This window comes from Rhyacophila brunnea, unplaced genomic scaffold (assembly GCF_057557595.1).
Source record: "Rhyacophila brunnea isolate RB1 unplaced genomic scaffold, BYU_Rbru_1.0 scaffold_17, whole genome shotgun sequence".
Taxonomy (NCBI): domain Eukaryota; kingdom Metazoa; phylum Arthropoda; class Insecta; order Trichoptera; family Rhyacophilidae; genus Rhyacophila; species Rhyacophila brunnea.
The window spans coordinates 21,013,210-21,028,794 of NW_028232827.1; the positions used below are offsets into that span (position 1 = coordinate 21,013,210).

The window sequence follows — 15,585 nt, forward strand, 5'->3', positions numbered from 1 at the left end:
TGCAAATGTGTGTAGACGTCGTATAATGAATTTCAACATAAACTCTGCGATGGGGTTAACGATATAAATACATGAGTTTAATGTAAACAAACAAAGCCACTAATAATAATACCTATTGACGACATACTGGCTTCGATAAAAAATAAATAAAATATAAACACATTATTAGCAGTCGGTTCGCGTAGGTACATTACTGGTGAGAGTAGCACCGGACTGGTGTGGCTTCCAAAATGATGGGTCGTGACCTCGCACGGTGGAAAAGGTCACCCGTCTGTAGATAATATCACACAATAATGAACACAATAATCGCATAAAAATAAATAAATATATTATATTGAAGGAAACAGAGATATAATGTGAAGGTAGAGGATATAATGAAATAAAAATACTGATATTGAAATAACACTTTTATAATATGTTTAGTTCTAAGTTTTATTTTTACTCATCCGAATGACAATATCAACAGAATATTATATTGTGGAATACGTACAAATATTTTTTTAAACTAAATAAGTGCTCGTTATTTCTAATAACATGTCGTTCCACCAAGAATTAACAGTGAAAATCATTAATAAGCTTCGTCAAACTAGCTGTTGATTATAAAAGTTAAATAAAATATTAATAAATTATTTAAATAAATGCTTCAGTAATCAAAATTAAAAAGGATCCACTTGACCACTTTTTTAAATTATTGACCCTGTCAATTCTATAGAGGCGTTGTATGTATCGTGAGGTTTTCGTTTAGGGGTCGTCCATAAATGACGTCATACGATTTCCGGTATTTTTGACGCCCTCTCCCCTATTGTCGCCCCTATTGTCACCCGAGCGTGGTAGCGAAGGATTATGCGCCATGTTGTGAGATTTTTCAATAAGATACTTAGTAAACTGATACCCACATGAAACTAAAATATTCCAAACATTATTTTGAAGAATATTTTCCTGATAAAATGTATGTGTAAAAACGATTCCAGATGTACATACTTTCAGTAAGCTCGCTTTTTCAAGCTTGTGGTTTATTATGATAAGCCGAAAAAATATTAAATTTACTTTATTTATATAAAGATAAATAATGGTTTTATAAAAAAAAACTGACCTGTAAAAATGATAATAACTTTAGTTGATAAAAGTGTTCAGTCATATTATTCATAATGTATTATTAATTGGTTTGTATAATATTTTTTATTTGAAAACGTATATTTTATTTATGTAGTTTTTTTGTAATAAAAAAAACACTGTATTTTAAAAACAAAGAATGTAAAATTACATCCGAAAATTCTACAATTCCCGGCTTTAGCGATCAATCCCCGGATTGCAAATCCTAGGAGGTACCCACTTACGCCATCAGTGATGACAAAATGCCGCTCCTAGGCAGTATCAAAATGCCGCCACATTTTTTTTTTATACAGGAATTTTTATCATCCTTTCGTGACTCCAATATCTAAGAAAAATGTTTTATGGATACATTACTAACAACATGTATCACTAAAACCAATTTAAATGCCATCTCTGCTTCAATAGACAATATTGCGAGTCTACGGTTTCAGATAGGTACCTAATACACATGACAACTTCAAAAACTTGCGAGTGGCTTTCAAACATATTTGGATAAATTTAAAATTAGATATGCACGTGCCATAGCTGTTCACCAAGAATGTGATGGCCAAGGACAACGGAAGTAAACTAGACATCACGAACCCAACAAAAAAAGTCCTGTTAAAACTTTTATATTACCTAATAAATACATTTTGTTTCCAACCAGTGACCTTTTTTTAATGGAAATATATTTCTGTTATTACTAAGATTAGGTAGGTAGGTACCTATTTCTATATATACGTAATGATTCTCCTCGATTTGCCGCGTTTGGGTAACTGCCGCCCCCAAGCGACGCTCAATCTGCCTACCCTCACGCGACGTCACTGTACATCTAATAAAGTAAAGATAAATAAACATCATCGTTCTATTATGGTAACTTGTAGGGACGGAGCAATCACACGAATGTTCACAATGTGAGGTTCGAATCCTACTTGGTTTGATCATTAATTTCGAAGAATTTTTATATATAAATATGTAAGTTTACTGAGATATTACAAGTAATTGGGTTTATTGCCACCAATTTGCGTATGTAATATAATATGTAGCTATATTTAAAAAAAAACTGCATTGTAATATTAAAAGGCCTCTGCAATGATTCCGATTTCCGATACGTTGAATACGATTTATAAAAAAGTCGCAATTGGAACAGGAAATCCCAGTTGAAAATAAATGGAAATTTAATCATGGTAGTCTGATTCGTTAAGAAATTAAGATTGAGTGATATGAGTCATATCAATTATATGGCTGCACTAAACATGGTCATAATAATAATATAATGATGATAATAGTCTGACGTAGTGTTTCTAAACTTTTTAGCAACGAGGTGCACTTTTCAAGACGACAAACCTTTCGCGAAGCACCTAGCCTTTAAATTACAGAGGGGTGAGGTTGTTTTCAATTAAATATATTTTTTAGAATAAACTTCTTTACAAACATCTAATATTTTATAGTTACTTCAGTAAGCCATACCTACTTGAAAAATAGTTGATTCCTATGTAGAGCATACCAAATTGCTTATTTTTTTTATGTCTTAATAGTTTGATAATAATAGATTATTTTCAGACAAAATGTGGCCCAAAGCGCCACAGGCAACATTAATTATTTTATTATGGTCCTTACATATAAATTTATTAATAAATATATAAATTTATTATATCCAATAAACACACACTCCAGCGGGGAGGAACTTACAACAGATTGTCACTTAATTATTAATTAATTAATCAATTAATTTAATTAATTAATAGGTATCTACCACATAATACAATATTGTAAAAAGGTATGTTTTAAAGGCATATGTTTCTATATCGTTTAAATGTATAAGTACTGTGCAATTTCCCAAAGTGAATAACAAAATTTAAAATAATAACAAGATAAAAAGAACTTTTTATATACCACGTTTTTAACATATTAACTTGACAATTCTATGTATTACTAATTTAGGACAAATAAGGCAATTGTCAACAAATCATTTTTTTGCTCTTTTGCAACAAACAAACAAATATAGAATACTGAAATGTCATTTTGATTTCCATAGTAACGTAAGTATATATTAATAATTTAGTTGCTAGGACCACCCTCTTAGCAACCAATAATAGTGGATTGGATTACGGATTTCTTCCGAAATAACTTTTCATACAAAACAAAATTAACTGAAAATGAATTCAATTGTACTTAAAGATGGCTAAACGTATTAAAAGAATGCATTGGCATCGTGTGCTGATATGTGGGTCTATTCTATACTTATCGAACACTAAATTGATAAATAGTATCAAACTTAGGGTAGGTTTGTATCAAAATATTAGCACTTATTGTAACAATTACACGAAGCCGGTTTTTATTGTTGCAATAAGTGCGATATTTTAACAGCAGCAAGATAGGTGCTGTTAAAATATAGCACTTATTGCAACAATAAAAACCGGCTTCGTGTAATTGTTACAATAAGTGCTAATACTTTGATACAAACCTACCCTAAGTTTGATAATATTTTTCACTTTATCACTTTAGCGGTCGATAAGCATAGAATAGACCCAATGGTATTCTAAAAGTTTCAAATATCTAGCTAGTCGGGAAGTTAGTTAAAAATCGATTGCAAGATTTGTACTGGATAAACAACCACCGGACAAACAAGAATACGAGCTAAGAAAAACGTGGTAAAATGCACACATGTGGGCACCTACACGTGCGAATTAGCGGCCTGAGACCGTCACAAGTCATTTTTCCGTTCAAATTCATAAATTGATTAATTATTCATCAATACACAAATAAAATACATAATATGTGAACAATATTTTTTTCAAAATAAAGATTCGATTTGACAGTAGTAAATGAATCCTATTGTCGGATGTAGGACGGCTATTGGTGATAAAATAATATTATGATATAGGTATATATTATATATATATGAACTATTGGGAAATAATATCGTTCAATAGTTTCAAATATATGTGATATTTTTTTAATATATTTTTAATTTATACGTGTTCACGATTTTTAATAAAAATAACAAAATCAATGGATTTGGGAGTCGTCAGCCTAACGGGGTTTCTACCGATGTCTCGCTGGGCCATTGATATAATAATGCGCTGGGCCAATCCGCCCCTGGCTATCACTCATGTGTACGCTAAATGAATACAATATTAATTTGTATCAATAATATTTAAAAACGTTTTTTGATTCACGAGACATTTAACCATAAACCAACATTTTTTGTGAATCTGAATAGAGACTGTATATTTGGTACCTAATAGTCTTAATAGTGACCTCCTTAATGAGTCCGTGTGAGGAAGACAGTGGCGCACCCAGGATTTAATATTGGGGGGGGGGGGGCAAGGAGGAGAATGTAAATTAGTCCCATAGGCTCTTTTTCTTCTTCACAGCCTAATTTCTCATTTATCGGTCTTTTGTCTATTGCACTCGGTGTACCTACACCATGGTCCCCACATCCTGAAACGGGCCCTCAGGCTAGGATATTTGGCGGCCCCCCTACCTACCGCTAAGATTAAAGGCAGTATAAAACACTAAAATAACGTTTTCCAAATTGTGTTTTAGTACTTATATTATTAACGGTACTTATACAGTGAATTATTGGCGATTTTTAATACATCTACTTTAATAATGGAGCTGTCGAGTATCGACACATAATAATCAAAAAATATATTGCACAATTATATAAGAAATTGAAAATGTTTATGGCTATGAAGTATAATAGCGCCGCAGGCGACTTTTTTTACTATTAAAGCTAATTTATGATGTGTGTTTATCTCACTTATCTGGTCAACCCGACACGCCGGGCCCCCCATAACCCGCCCCCCCCCCGGCTAGAGCTCTGTCAGCCCTCCCAAGCTATGACCTACACCACTCCGGAATTCGAGTGGACACGGAGAATTTTTTGACAGTTCCATTAGGGATTGGGTTTCTAAAAAAACCGGACATTTTCGAAATTTTTGTGTTAGAAATTAAAATCTAAGAAATTTTTCTATAAAGGTGCTGGTGAATTACATTCTGATAATTTTTATTTTGGGGGGTGCCAGGGCCCCCTGCCCCCCCCCTGGGTGCGCCACTGGAGGAAGATATGATAATAATTACACTGTAACATAAATCTAGGTACATAATCACCAGAAAATACAACAATTCACAGCCTGCTAACATTTTAATAATGTGCACAAGTTTTCAAAGCAGTTATATCCAGATGTTAATGTTATCTATTGTAAAAAATATTCCTTCATAATATAAACATGACTTAATTAATTATTATTCACTAATTTTGATCGTTTGTTCAAGGCTGTATAACGTGTATAAATTTTAAATAATTTTAGAGAATTTCAATATATTAATTAATTATATTACCTATAATATATTGTGATTTTTAGTTTCCGTATATCTAGATTCAAATATTCGTGATATTAAATAATTATCCACTACGATTACATTGTGAAGATAACACTGATAATGCAGCATTACGTACGAGTTCAATATAAAATTCAAATCTATATTAACTTCACGATAACCTTATTATGATAATTTTTCTTATGTGTTATTATATTATTATCTTTATTTACATAATACAATATTATATAGAAAAACAAATGAAGCCCACGTGAAGCTTAACAATTAGACGGTACCAAGTATATTTTGGTAAGTAAATTCTATATTATATCGATCAAATTATAATAATAATATGATCAATCGAGCTCTTCAAAACATACTGTTTAATTTACAATAATTATAATCGTGACACAAAATGTTTAAAGTTTAAAACAATTTGATTATCTTTTGAATGCGAAAATTTAAAAATGCTCGTAATAAAATATTTATTATACCTACAATATTATTAGGTAGATAAATTATTATCAGCTCTTTTTATGTTGGGAAAATTATTGTAAGTAGTGCCGTGCCACCTATGAGTATTTAAGGGAAACTTTCAATCCTGTACTAAAAACTGAAAATACGGTACCACAATAGAAATTCAAACTACGGCACTTATGGTTTGAATCTGTGCTTAATTTTCTTATAATAATTCTCAAAAGGAAAATGACATTATTATATTAGAATTATTGCACTGTATTCTAGATAATCTTTTGAAATTACAAGTTTACAGGTAAAATTTTTATTTTGAGATATATTTTTTATCAATTTAAACATTTTATGCTATAATGTTGAAGTAAACAGATTGCCATTGTAGAAGATAATTGATAAAAGTGATAGTATTACAAAATGCACTGTATTGTTAATGTTTTCTTACGTGTTTTCAACATCCTCACGTTTCCGTTTCCTTCTATAATTGCTCCTTCGTTCAACTGGATTATAATTAGCTTTAGAAACTACTGTCCTTTTATGTAAACCGAAATTAAAAACTGGTTGATGTAAACTCGAATATGTGGTCATATTTTCCATCGCAGTTAGTTATAGGAAATGTTATAGTTATAATAGACATTTAGTAAAAGATATATTCTGGATAATTACATATTATATCTTATAACTTCACTGACGGAAGATCGCCGATTGACAATTCCAAATAACTCGAAAACGTCCTCTTCCAATACTTTCATATAGGAATAATTTTCGCGGTCAGAAAACTTCATCTTTGCATTCATTTCCGAACATTGCACATTTGTATTTTAAAATGAAACGATGACATTAAATATAGTGGTAAATGCTACACTTTTTTGACACATAACCTCTGTTTAAGGTTTCGTTGGAAACTGAAGGAAAATCAATAATTTCCAAAGAACATTTTCACTTCAGTATGGAATGTTGAGAAGTTCTCACCGAATACTACAGATGGCGGTGCTTTGGAAAATTGCGCAAAATGGGATTCATCCTATTTTCAAATTTTATATAAGCAGTATAATTATTATTATATTAGACACATTTTCGGTATTGTGAATTGTTAGTTTGATATTCCTTGAAACGTGTGAACAAAAAGTTGATTCGATTTTAGTTCATCAACAAAAATCGAATCGCAAGTACTTTCCAGTATCGTCTCAAGGCTGTTTCGCCCTTATCAGATTATTAAAGTTATCACTTTACCTTTAGTCTAAGATTTAATGTAAATTCATTACATAAATAGTAGGTAACATGTTCTATTATTTCGTCCCGGGTTGTTTTAAATGAAATCTATTCTTCAAAGTTGTAATATTCGCATTCATTCCTCTACTTGCTACACTTTAGACGGTGTAACTAGAAATATTGCCCCCCTATGCATGGGCCGCCTTAAAGGAGTTCTTCTAAAAAAAACCATAATGATTGATAATACATAATGACCATAATAATGATCACACTTTTAGCTCTTTCTTTAGGCTTTCTGCCCAAAACCAATGCCGAGAGCGTTTTTAGTTTCTGGCCGGGTCCCAATGTTTTTTATACTCGTGCGACGAGCTATACCACCACCCTTAGATTGTGTCACCCCTAAGCAGTAGATATCCTGATTTGCTTCCATAATTTTGATGTATTGTTCTTACAATCGTTCTTTTGAATTTCAGGAGACCATTTTCCGATTTTTTAAAACTTATAACTTAACATTCCTTTCCAGCGATGTTTTGTATAAAATCTCGATTTTTGTTTTTCCGATAGAGCAATTTGGACTTATGGATTATTGGCATTTTATAATATATTGTGTTGGCTGTCTCCATTAGTCTTAACATGTGAAGTTATCGGTTTTCTTAAATGAGTTATTCTCTTTAGTTATATTTAGTATCATTTTATTGTTTCGGATATAATATTTTAAAATATTAATTAAATTATTTTAATATTCTTACCTCGTTATCTGTCTCTCCGGATCCTCGTTTAGAGTCAAACTGTTCATCGTCATGGTGATGCAATTGTATAGAGAACGACTCTTTGTATTTTGATAATTTATTCAATTCACGAAATATTTAACACCAAACATTTCACTATGCACCTACGCGCGAAGAAGAGATTCTGAAAATTAAAACAAAACCATTAATTAAAACTTTCAAATCAAAGCCCACTCAAAAATACATTTGGGTATATAAATTCATACAATATAATATCGTCTCTGTTTTGGCAGAACACACTAACTGGAGAATACTAGTTATGACTAATTTGACTTTGAAGTTGTTAAAATGTTTGAAATGGTCTATCATGTGAGTTTATTAAGTAATCGTAAAAAGGATGACTTTAAAATAAAGACTGTTTATTTATTAAGAACGTTTCCAGACGGTAAAGTTTGAAATAATGAACATTTTGTTATAACTAACTCAATATGTCATTTTTTCGAATTAGTGTCTTCTGCCAGAACAGTGACTATATTAAAGTAGGTACATGTTAATTTCCGTACTTTTACCTACACCCCCCATAGTATAAGAAAACTTATTATTATGGGATTTTAAGTAACATTATTTTTATCTGTTTTGGCCGTCAGCTTCACAACTATATTATGAATTATGATCATTGGAGTTAATGGCTACACCAAACCACACCTGCCCCGCATCACACCCAGTATTAATCGGACGTATCACATTCTAATGTGAAGCATATTTTTTATGACTGCGAATGTCTCAGGAACAGTTACCTAAGACTGAGGTCATCGTGCACTTAAATCAGTCAGTTATACGTATTTGTTTTCATTAAACTAATACTACGTTGTACATATGGTGTTGGCTAGTTTTTAACATATAATTAAACCGTGAGAAACTAAGCCATAATAGATAATAGTCAAAATATACTCGTATATCTATATCATATCTATAATTATAACATAATTTTTCATATTTTATTGATATAATAATATGTATGTATATTATGACTTGGTTTAAACGGGGCTTAATGAATAAAAAACTGATCAACAACATGTGTAATACTATCTATGTGTTCTTAAGTATGAATGAAAAAAATGTGCATTATTTATGTCGTATCTTAACACCCTTCGCCACCGGCCCATAAAGATTGGCAGTTGAGAAAATACATTGCCACACATATTATATACATTATAAAACGTTGTAATAATACAGTAATTATTTATAATATGTTCTGCCGGATATGATGTGTAAAAATACTAGTTTACAATCAATTAACTTAGTATGTAGATACTTCCTTATATATTTTTGTTTTATGTACTCAATAATAATTTAGTTTTCCTCTAAGTTAGATTACATCCCTCATGTGTGGTTTATGTGTTATGTGGTTTTAGAAATACATACATGCTTAAACACTGCTAATTTCGATTAATAAAGACGTAAGGATTATTTTTAAAATAATGAAAGGGCTATGTCATTATTAGTTGTTATTGTTGATAAAAGAAAACTATCAAGGTTGTTCGATTTTTTTGATTGAATAGTTAGTTACCTATAGAAAATAACTAAAAATACTTAAGTATATAAATTTGTATTTCGAGGTGACTTTTATGTATAAATATCAAATATAACGTCAAAATTATTGTTTTGCGCAATGAACTTAACGTATCTGTGGGTCTATTCTATACACAAGACGGCTATCGATGGCAGTTTATTATATTTATGTATTATTGGGGCGCAATAATTTAAGGGCGGAGCCTAGGTGCTGCGGTGCATACTTTGAATACCACTGCCCAAAATTATTATATAAACTTAGGTATTTAAAGTTTAAATATAATACAATATAGTTTATAACAATCGATTTATATCGCAACGTATATGACACAATAGCTTAAAAGCAATAAGGAAACGAGTTTTATTAAAATCAATAAAAAGGTGTTTGGTGTGTTGAGAGTGATGTCAGAATTGATTTAACATGGTATAAGTTATGGAGTTTTTATTCAATTCTCATTTCAAGAGTATAATATTTGAATCTTCGACCTATAGAATACCCAGTATTTCGATTAATAATGATGTCCATAATTTGTTTCATCTAGAGCGGATACAGTGAAGAATATGATTCATTCTGGGAGGTCGCAGTTTATCACCAAGTCGTTTATTATACTGTGACCATAATATATTGTTGATTTTTTTCTTGTGTCTATTTAAAGTCGTTTTTTGTTATTTTTTCCAGTTTTACGTGAGCATTATTGAAATTTGAAGCCCTGTTGAAGATACAAAAAAATTTTCCACCCAGATTCAGACTCGAAGGCTTTTCATTTAAGTTTTGTTCTCTATTGACTTCCAGATTCGTCCTAGTCCTTTTTGTTGACTTATCTTGCCAATCGAAAGTGTCCGATGTTTTCTCCGAGTCAGCAAAAATAAAATACTTAAAGTTTTAATGAATGTAAACAGGAAGGACAACGTTGGTATATCAAAATAAAATAAAACTAAAGAACATCGCGTTAAAATTCATCTTTATCTTACATAATATAATGAGCATGGCAAATTACAAATTTAAAGTGTTCACAACATGCAAAATAAATGTTAACAATATTGAAATGAAAGACGGGGTGAAGTGAAAAGGGTACACGGAAACATACCTAGTGAACTGAGTAGACCCTATTCAAAAAATATTAAAGCTACGTCCACCTAAACTCGTCTTCACGTAAATTGCCTAGGTATATCAATATCCGAAGCAATTTGAAACAACGGTTTCTCCCGATTTCTAAGATATCGGGGACACACAATAAGTACTAGTTACTAGTTAATTTTCATTTACACCGGAAAATATATGTAGGGAGCTAAATAGTAAATATATACCTCTTATAAACTTTAAACTACAGTATGTATGCATACCTAAGAGAAAGTGAGTTGGATAGAGCCACGGATGGATGTCATGTGTCGTTCATGTACGACCGACTTGAAGCAGTTGTTCATTTTAAGTGACTCATTTGTAGAGGTTTTACCCAACTCTACAACTGCCACGCCATTGTCTATGCTCATGTTTGGGGCATAGACAGCGGAGAAGCGGAAATAAGAATCTGACAGTAAGTTGTCTAGAGACCTCGTTCCCGTGTAGAGATTATAAGTACGCTCCGGTCCTTTGCCGAATTATCAAGTTAAAAGATTCATGTTAAACCTTAACGATAGAATATTATTTAACACCATGTTATTTGCCGTGTAATAACAAACAAGTTAATGTACGCCATAATAATATAAATGATATAAAACACCAACTCGTGTATTATTAAACCCTGCCCGAACTCATGTCACACATACGAGAAACCTATCAGATAAAACTCATAACAGGTGTAGTTGGAACAAAGTAAGTAACGACTACATCCATTATATATTTCCCACGACTAGTCTGAACCCTCTCCATCATAAAGACGTACTTCAACGGATGCGGGGCCAAGATAATATACCCATAAATAGATATACAAATAAAGTACTGTCGTCTAAAATAAGCGACGAATGGTTACTGTATCCACGAGGCTACTTAACATCGGAATCTCAAGTAGATTGATATTAGACCGAGCAGCCGAAAACATTAAGTTCCAATAAAAAGGTTAAATATAGGCTCTAAGGTCAGGTGTAATAATACAATTATTTTCGTATATGAGTGGACCGGACCTACCGGGAGTTTTGAGAGCTGGCAATAATTTTCCAAGGCCAGAAGTAGTCTGAAATGGTCCCATAGTTAACTTTAATAACCAATAATCACCTCATACAAATTTGTGTGTTTATTTTTAACATGAGTCTTGACAAACAACAATTTACTACTTACTAATACCTTGTTATGTTTTGGTACGATTATTTCACTTTTAGATACTCAAGTTTACAAATTATGTTTACAATAATTAAATTGCGTTGTATCTGATAGAAAAAAAAAGTTTTTTTCTCAGTTTTTTGCTTAAAGGAATTAGATATACTTTGTTTGCAAAAGGCCCATAATACCTCCAGAACATGATGCATGAGCTTGCAAATGAAAGCCGAAAGGTAAAGTGTAAACAATAATGTTTCAAAGACAAAATTAATGATAAACTGATTTGATGCCCCGAAAGGGTCTTTGTCGATGGTCGGTTATCGATGGTATTTACCACGTATGATGTGATTTCTGGCAGAATAAAACTGGCATGGAGCGCATTTGTGCGCCTGAACAGTATCTTCAAAAGTGACCTCACTTTGTGTCTAAGGAAGAAACATATTGTTATCACGCCACGTGATCTCATCATATTCTAGAATCGTCAGAATATTCAATAATAAAAACAGGCAACCTACAAAAACATTACCTGAAATTTATAGATCCACTTAATTTAACCACTAAAAATAAAGATGAGTGAGGTCGAGTGATTAAAAAATCTGTGAATTAAAAACAAAGCTATCACGCATGATGTTGATGGTGCAACGTGATACGTATGAGGTGACTTCAATGTAGAACATACATTTATTTCAATTTTTAAATATAGGTACGTAATATCTAAACGAAATATTTACATGACCACTAAAGATTACTTAATTAAATACTTTTAAGCCTCACTATATAATTGATTCTGTCATTCTCATTACATTACTACTATGGTTACAACTTGAGATGGACGCAATCGCAATCAAAGTGATAAGTACATTTTCGAGAAACTAAGTATAATACGAGGGTAGCCGTTTATATTTCGGAAACAATAAACAAAAATGATTTTTTTATCAATGAAAACAGTTTTATTGTTTTTCAAAATATTCTCCACGATAATTGATACACTTTTCCATGCGTTTGAACCAATCTGAAATTTTGCCACTCCAAAATATGGTTTCTGAATGCATCAACCGCCTCTTTTGGTGCCAAATCAGGGCTGTACGGCGGATGACCCATCAATTTGAGGTTTTGAGTGTTCAAATAGGCGCTTGTTTGAGCCGATGTGTGAGAGCTCGCATTGTCTTGATGAAGGATGATTTGACGACGACGGTCGCTTTTCCTTATTTCACCAAAAACTTCTGGCAAACAAATGGTTGTATATCATTCAAAATTTACTGTTCCACGATTCTCTAAAGGCATAGTTGCGACATGGCCCGTTTTTCTGAAAAAACAGGCGACCATTTGCTTCGAAGTGCTTCGAGCGCGAGCAACTTTTGTTGGTTTAAGCTCATTTTGGAAGACCCATACGGTCGACTGCTATTTATTTTCGGGTTAATACGTATAGATCCAAGATTCGTCACCTGTGACAATCTTATAAACATTTTTGTAAGCACCTCGATCGTATTTTTAGAGCATTTCCTTGCACCAATCGACACGCGCCTTTTTTGTGCGATTGTCAAATTATGCGGGATCCAACGCGAACATAGCTTCTTCACGTGTAAATGTTCATGCAAGATCGTATACACGCTGGTGTTACTAACGCCCATGGATGTTTCAATCTCACGGTATGTCACATGACGATCTTGCATTATCAGTTCACGCACAGCATCGATGTTTTCTGGAGAAACAACCGATTTTGGTCGACCTTCACGCGGCTCGTCTATGAGCGAACGACGGCCACGATAAAATTCGCCAAACCAGCGATATACCGTAGTTTTTGATGGTGTTTCATCGCCATATAAACCACTAAGTTTAGCGATGCACTGTTCCCGCGATAATCCACGTCGAAAGTTGTGAAAAATAATCGCACGAAAATTTTCACGGCCGAGATAAATTTTTCAAATGAATTTAAAAAAAAAAACAAAAAGCGTCCGTTTGTTAAAACGTTCTAAGTACTTTTGACACCAGTGTTGCCAATTCCCGAAATATAAACGACTACCTATGTAGACTCCTTGTTGTACTGCAGATGTGGAATTTCGGAAAAAAACCCACAGTTCAGCCACATAACATTTCTGTGTTCTCTGATAACAGTCATATCATGATTAACCATTCTTGTACTTACATCCTACTCTAATAAAATAACATATTATATAATAATAACCTATTTTAAACGGCATTTTTTACGTTATCAATTATATGATGAATATATAAATATGCGACACTAATATATTTTTAAAACTCCGACTGGTTGAAGTTATTAATCAAAAGGCCTCAAAAGCTTGAAAAGGACCGGAACGTAGGAGCGCAGCTCCGATTCGTGAAATCCTCGAGACTGCCGCTCCGTTTCGCGGAATAATTAATTACAAATGGCTCACTGGGTAACTATCCCTATTTCTTCAAACTATAGGTAATAAGATTGTTGTTTTGTTACATAGATTTTTAGGCGATCGTAATATCCATTCAATTTCGGCCTTCAGCGAGCAGATTCGGTTTTATTATTAGATGTTACTCATAAAAACAAGTCTGTTAGGTATATTAAAACTTGCTTATCAGAGTGTTACATACACTAGTATTAATAGTTTAATGATTGATAAGCATATGGATACATGATTGCACGCTTAGTTACAATTACATAACTAATTAATAACAAAAATCCTGATTAATTTCAACCATCATATAGGATTTGGGTTTAGTATCATTAATGCCAGTGTACATATGATAGTAATAATTTAGCTAATTAAACGATCGTAAATAATGAATTATTTAAATGCATTACATGCACTACTTATATGCTGCAGATAATGGAAGGAAAAATAATAATACCAATGTTTGACAGCATAATTCGTAAAACGGCACTAAAAAACATTTCCAACCCAAATCTTTAATTAATAGTAGTGCGTGTCAGATGTCTAAATACCTACGGTTATTACTTATTGCATTAATTGTCCGTCTAAGATTCTATACTACTTCACGGTCCGCCCACCATGATTCAATTATTTACAAACCCTAAGTGTTTTTTCAACAGCATCCCTTCGTCTACAAGTCACCTCACGCCACGGTGGATAAATACAAAAGAAGTTAGAATGTAATAGTATTTAAATTATTAGTACTAACTACGTATATAAGAAAAAAACTCTTATTTATTATTATTTTTCTTTATTTATTATTTTCAGAAAATTATTAATCGCCCTGGTTTATAATCTCTCTCTAACAGATTGTTATAATTAACTTTGTAATTTATACTGTATGTCACAATAAAATAATTTTGCAAAATCGGTGTTTATTTTGACACAACCCCCCCCCCCCACCCTCACATATCCACCACAAGGCGCATAGATGATACGGAAATTTAGAGAAAGTTGATTCAGTAAAGTACCTATGCCAGAATGATCTCGATCCTCAGTCTCGAAGCTGACGATGAGGAATAGAATAATATTATGGTAAGAGATAAGTGTTATTGGGTCTTTTTTAAATATGCAAAAATAAAACATTCAATCTACGTAGGTATTTACAAAAAGATTTTTCTTATCACTCTGGTGCCACAGTTTGAGTAAGTCTGTTCTAGAATATATGACATGTGCCAGCAATCATTTCCATTTCGTTTGAAATTGCATGGAAGCTTAGATTGAACAAGTGAGCTGGACAGTGATTGCCAGATACGAATTCAGGCACATGGCGGCCTCAGGAACTTACTGATTATCACAATATGCAATAATGGCAGTATCAGTGAAAATGACTATTTTATTTTCATACTAATATCATATCACGGCTGTGTCGATTAATTGTGCAACTTCTGTGGAACAAGATCTTCTTGTCTACGTGTTAAAAGTGTAAACTAATAAGCTCCTCCTGTTTTTAACACTCCCGTTGACGTGAAGATCTCGTAGTTGATTTAGGATTTTA

General features: G+C 32.4%; 1 protein-coding gene across 2 annotated transcripts in view; it reads right to left on the reverse strand.

Annotated features, from left to right (window-relative positions):
• LOC147073819 (scoloptoxin SSD14-like) overlaps positions 1–15,585 on the reverse strand; it is a 76,785-nt gene that overhangs the window by 46,953 nt on the left and 14,247 nt on the right. Inside the window, exon 2 of one of the 2 annotated variants that reach the window (XM_085944461.1) lies at positions 7,854–8,016. In XM_085944461.1, the coding sequence (XP_085800587.1) occupies positions 7,854–7,906 (53 nt within the window). In that variant the 5' untranslated portion in view covers positions 7,907–8,016. Of the gene's footprint in view, positions 1–6,337; positions 6,849–7,853; positions 8,017–15,585 lie in introns of those variants that run through there. The other variant, XM_085944459.1, reaches the window with a different exon arrangement.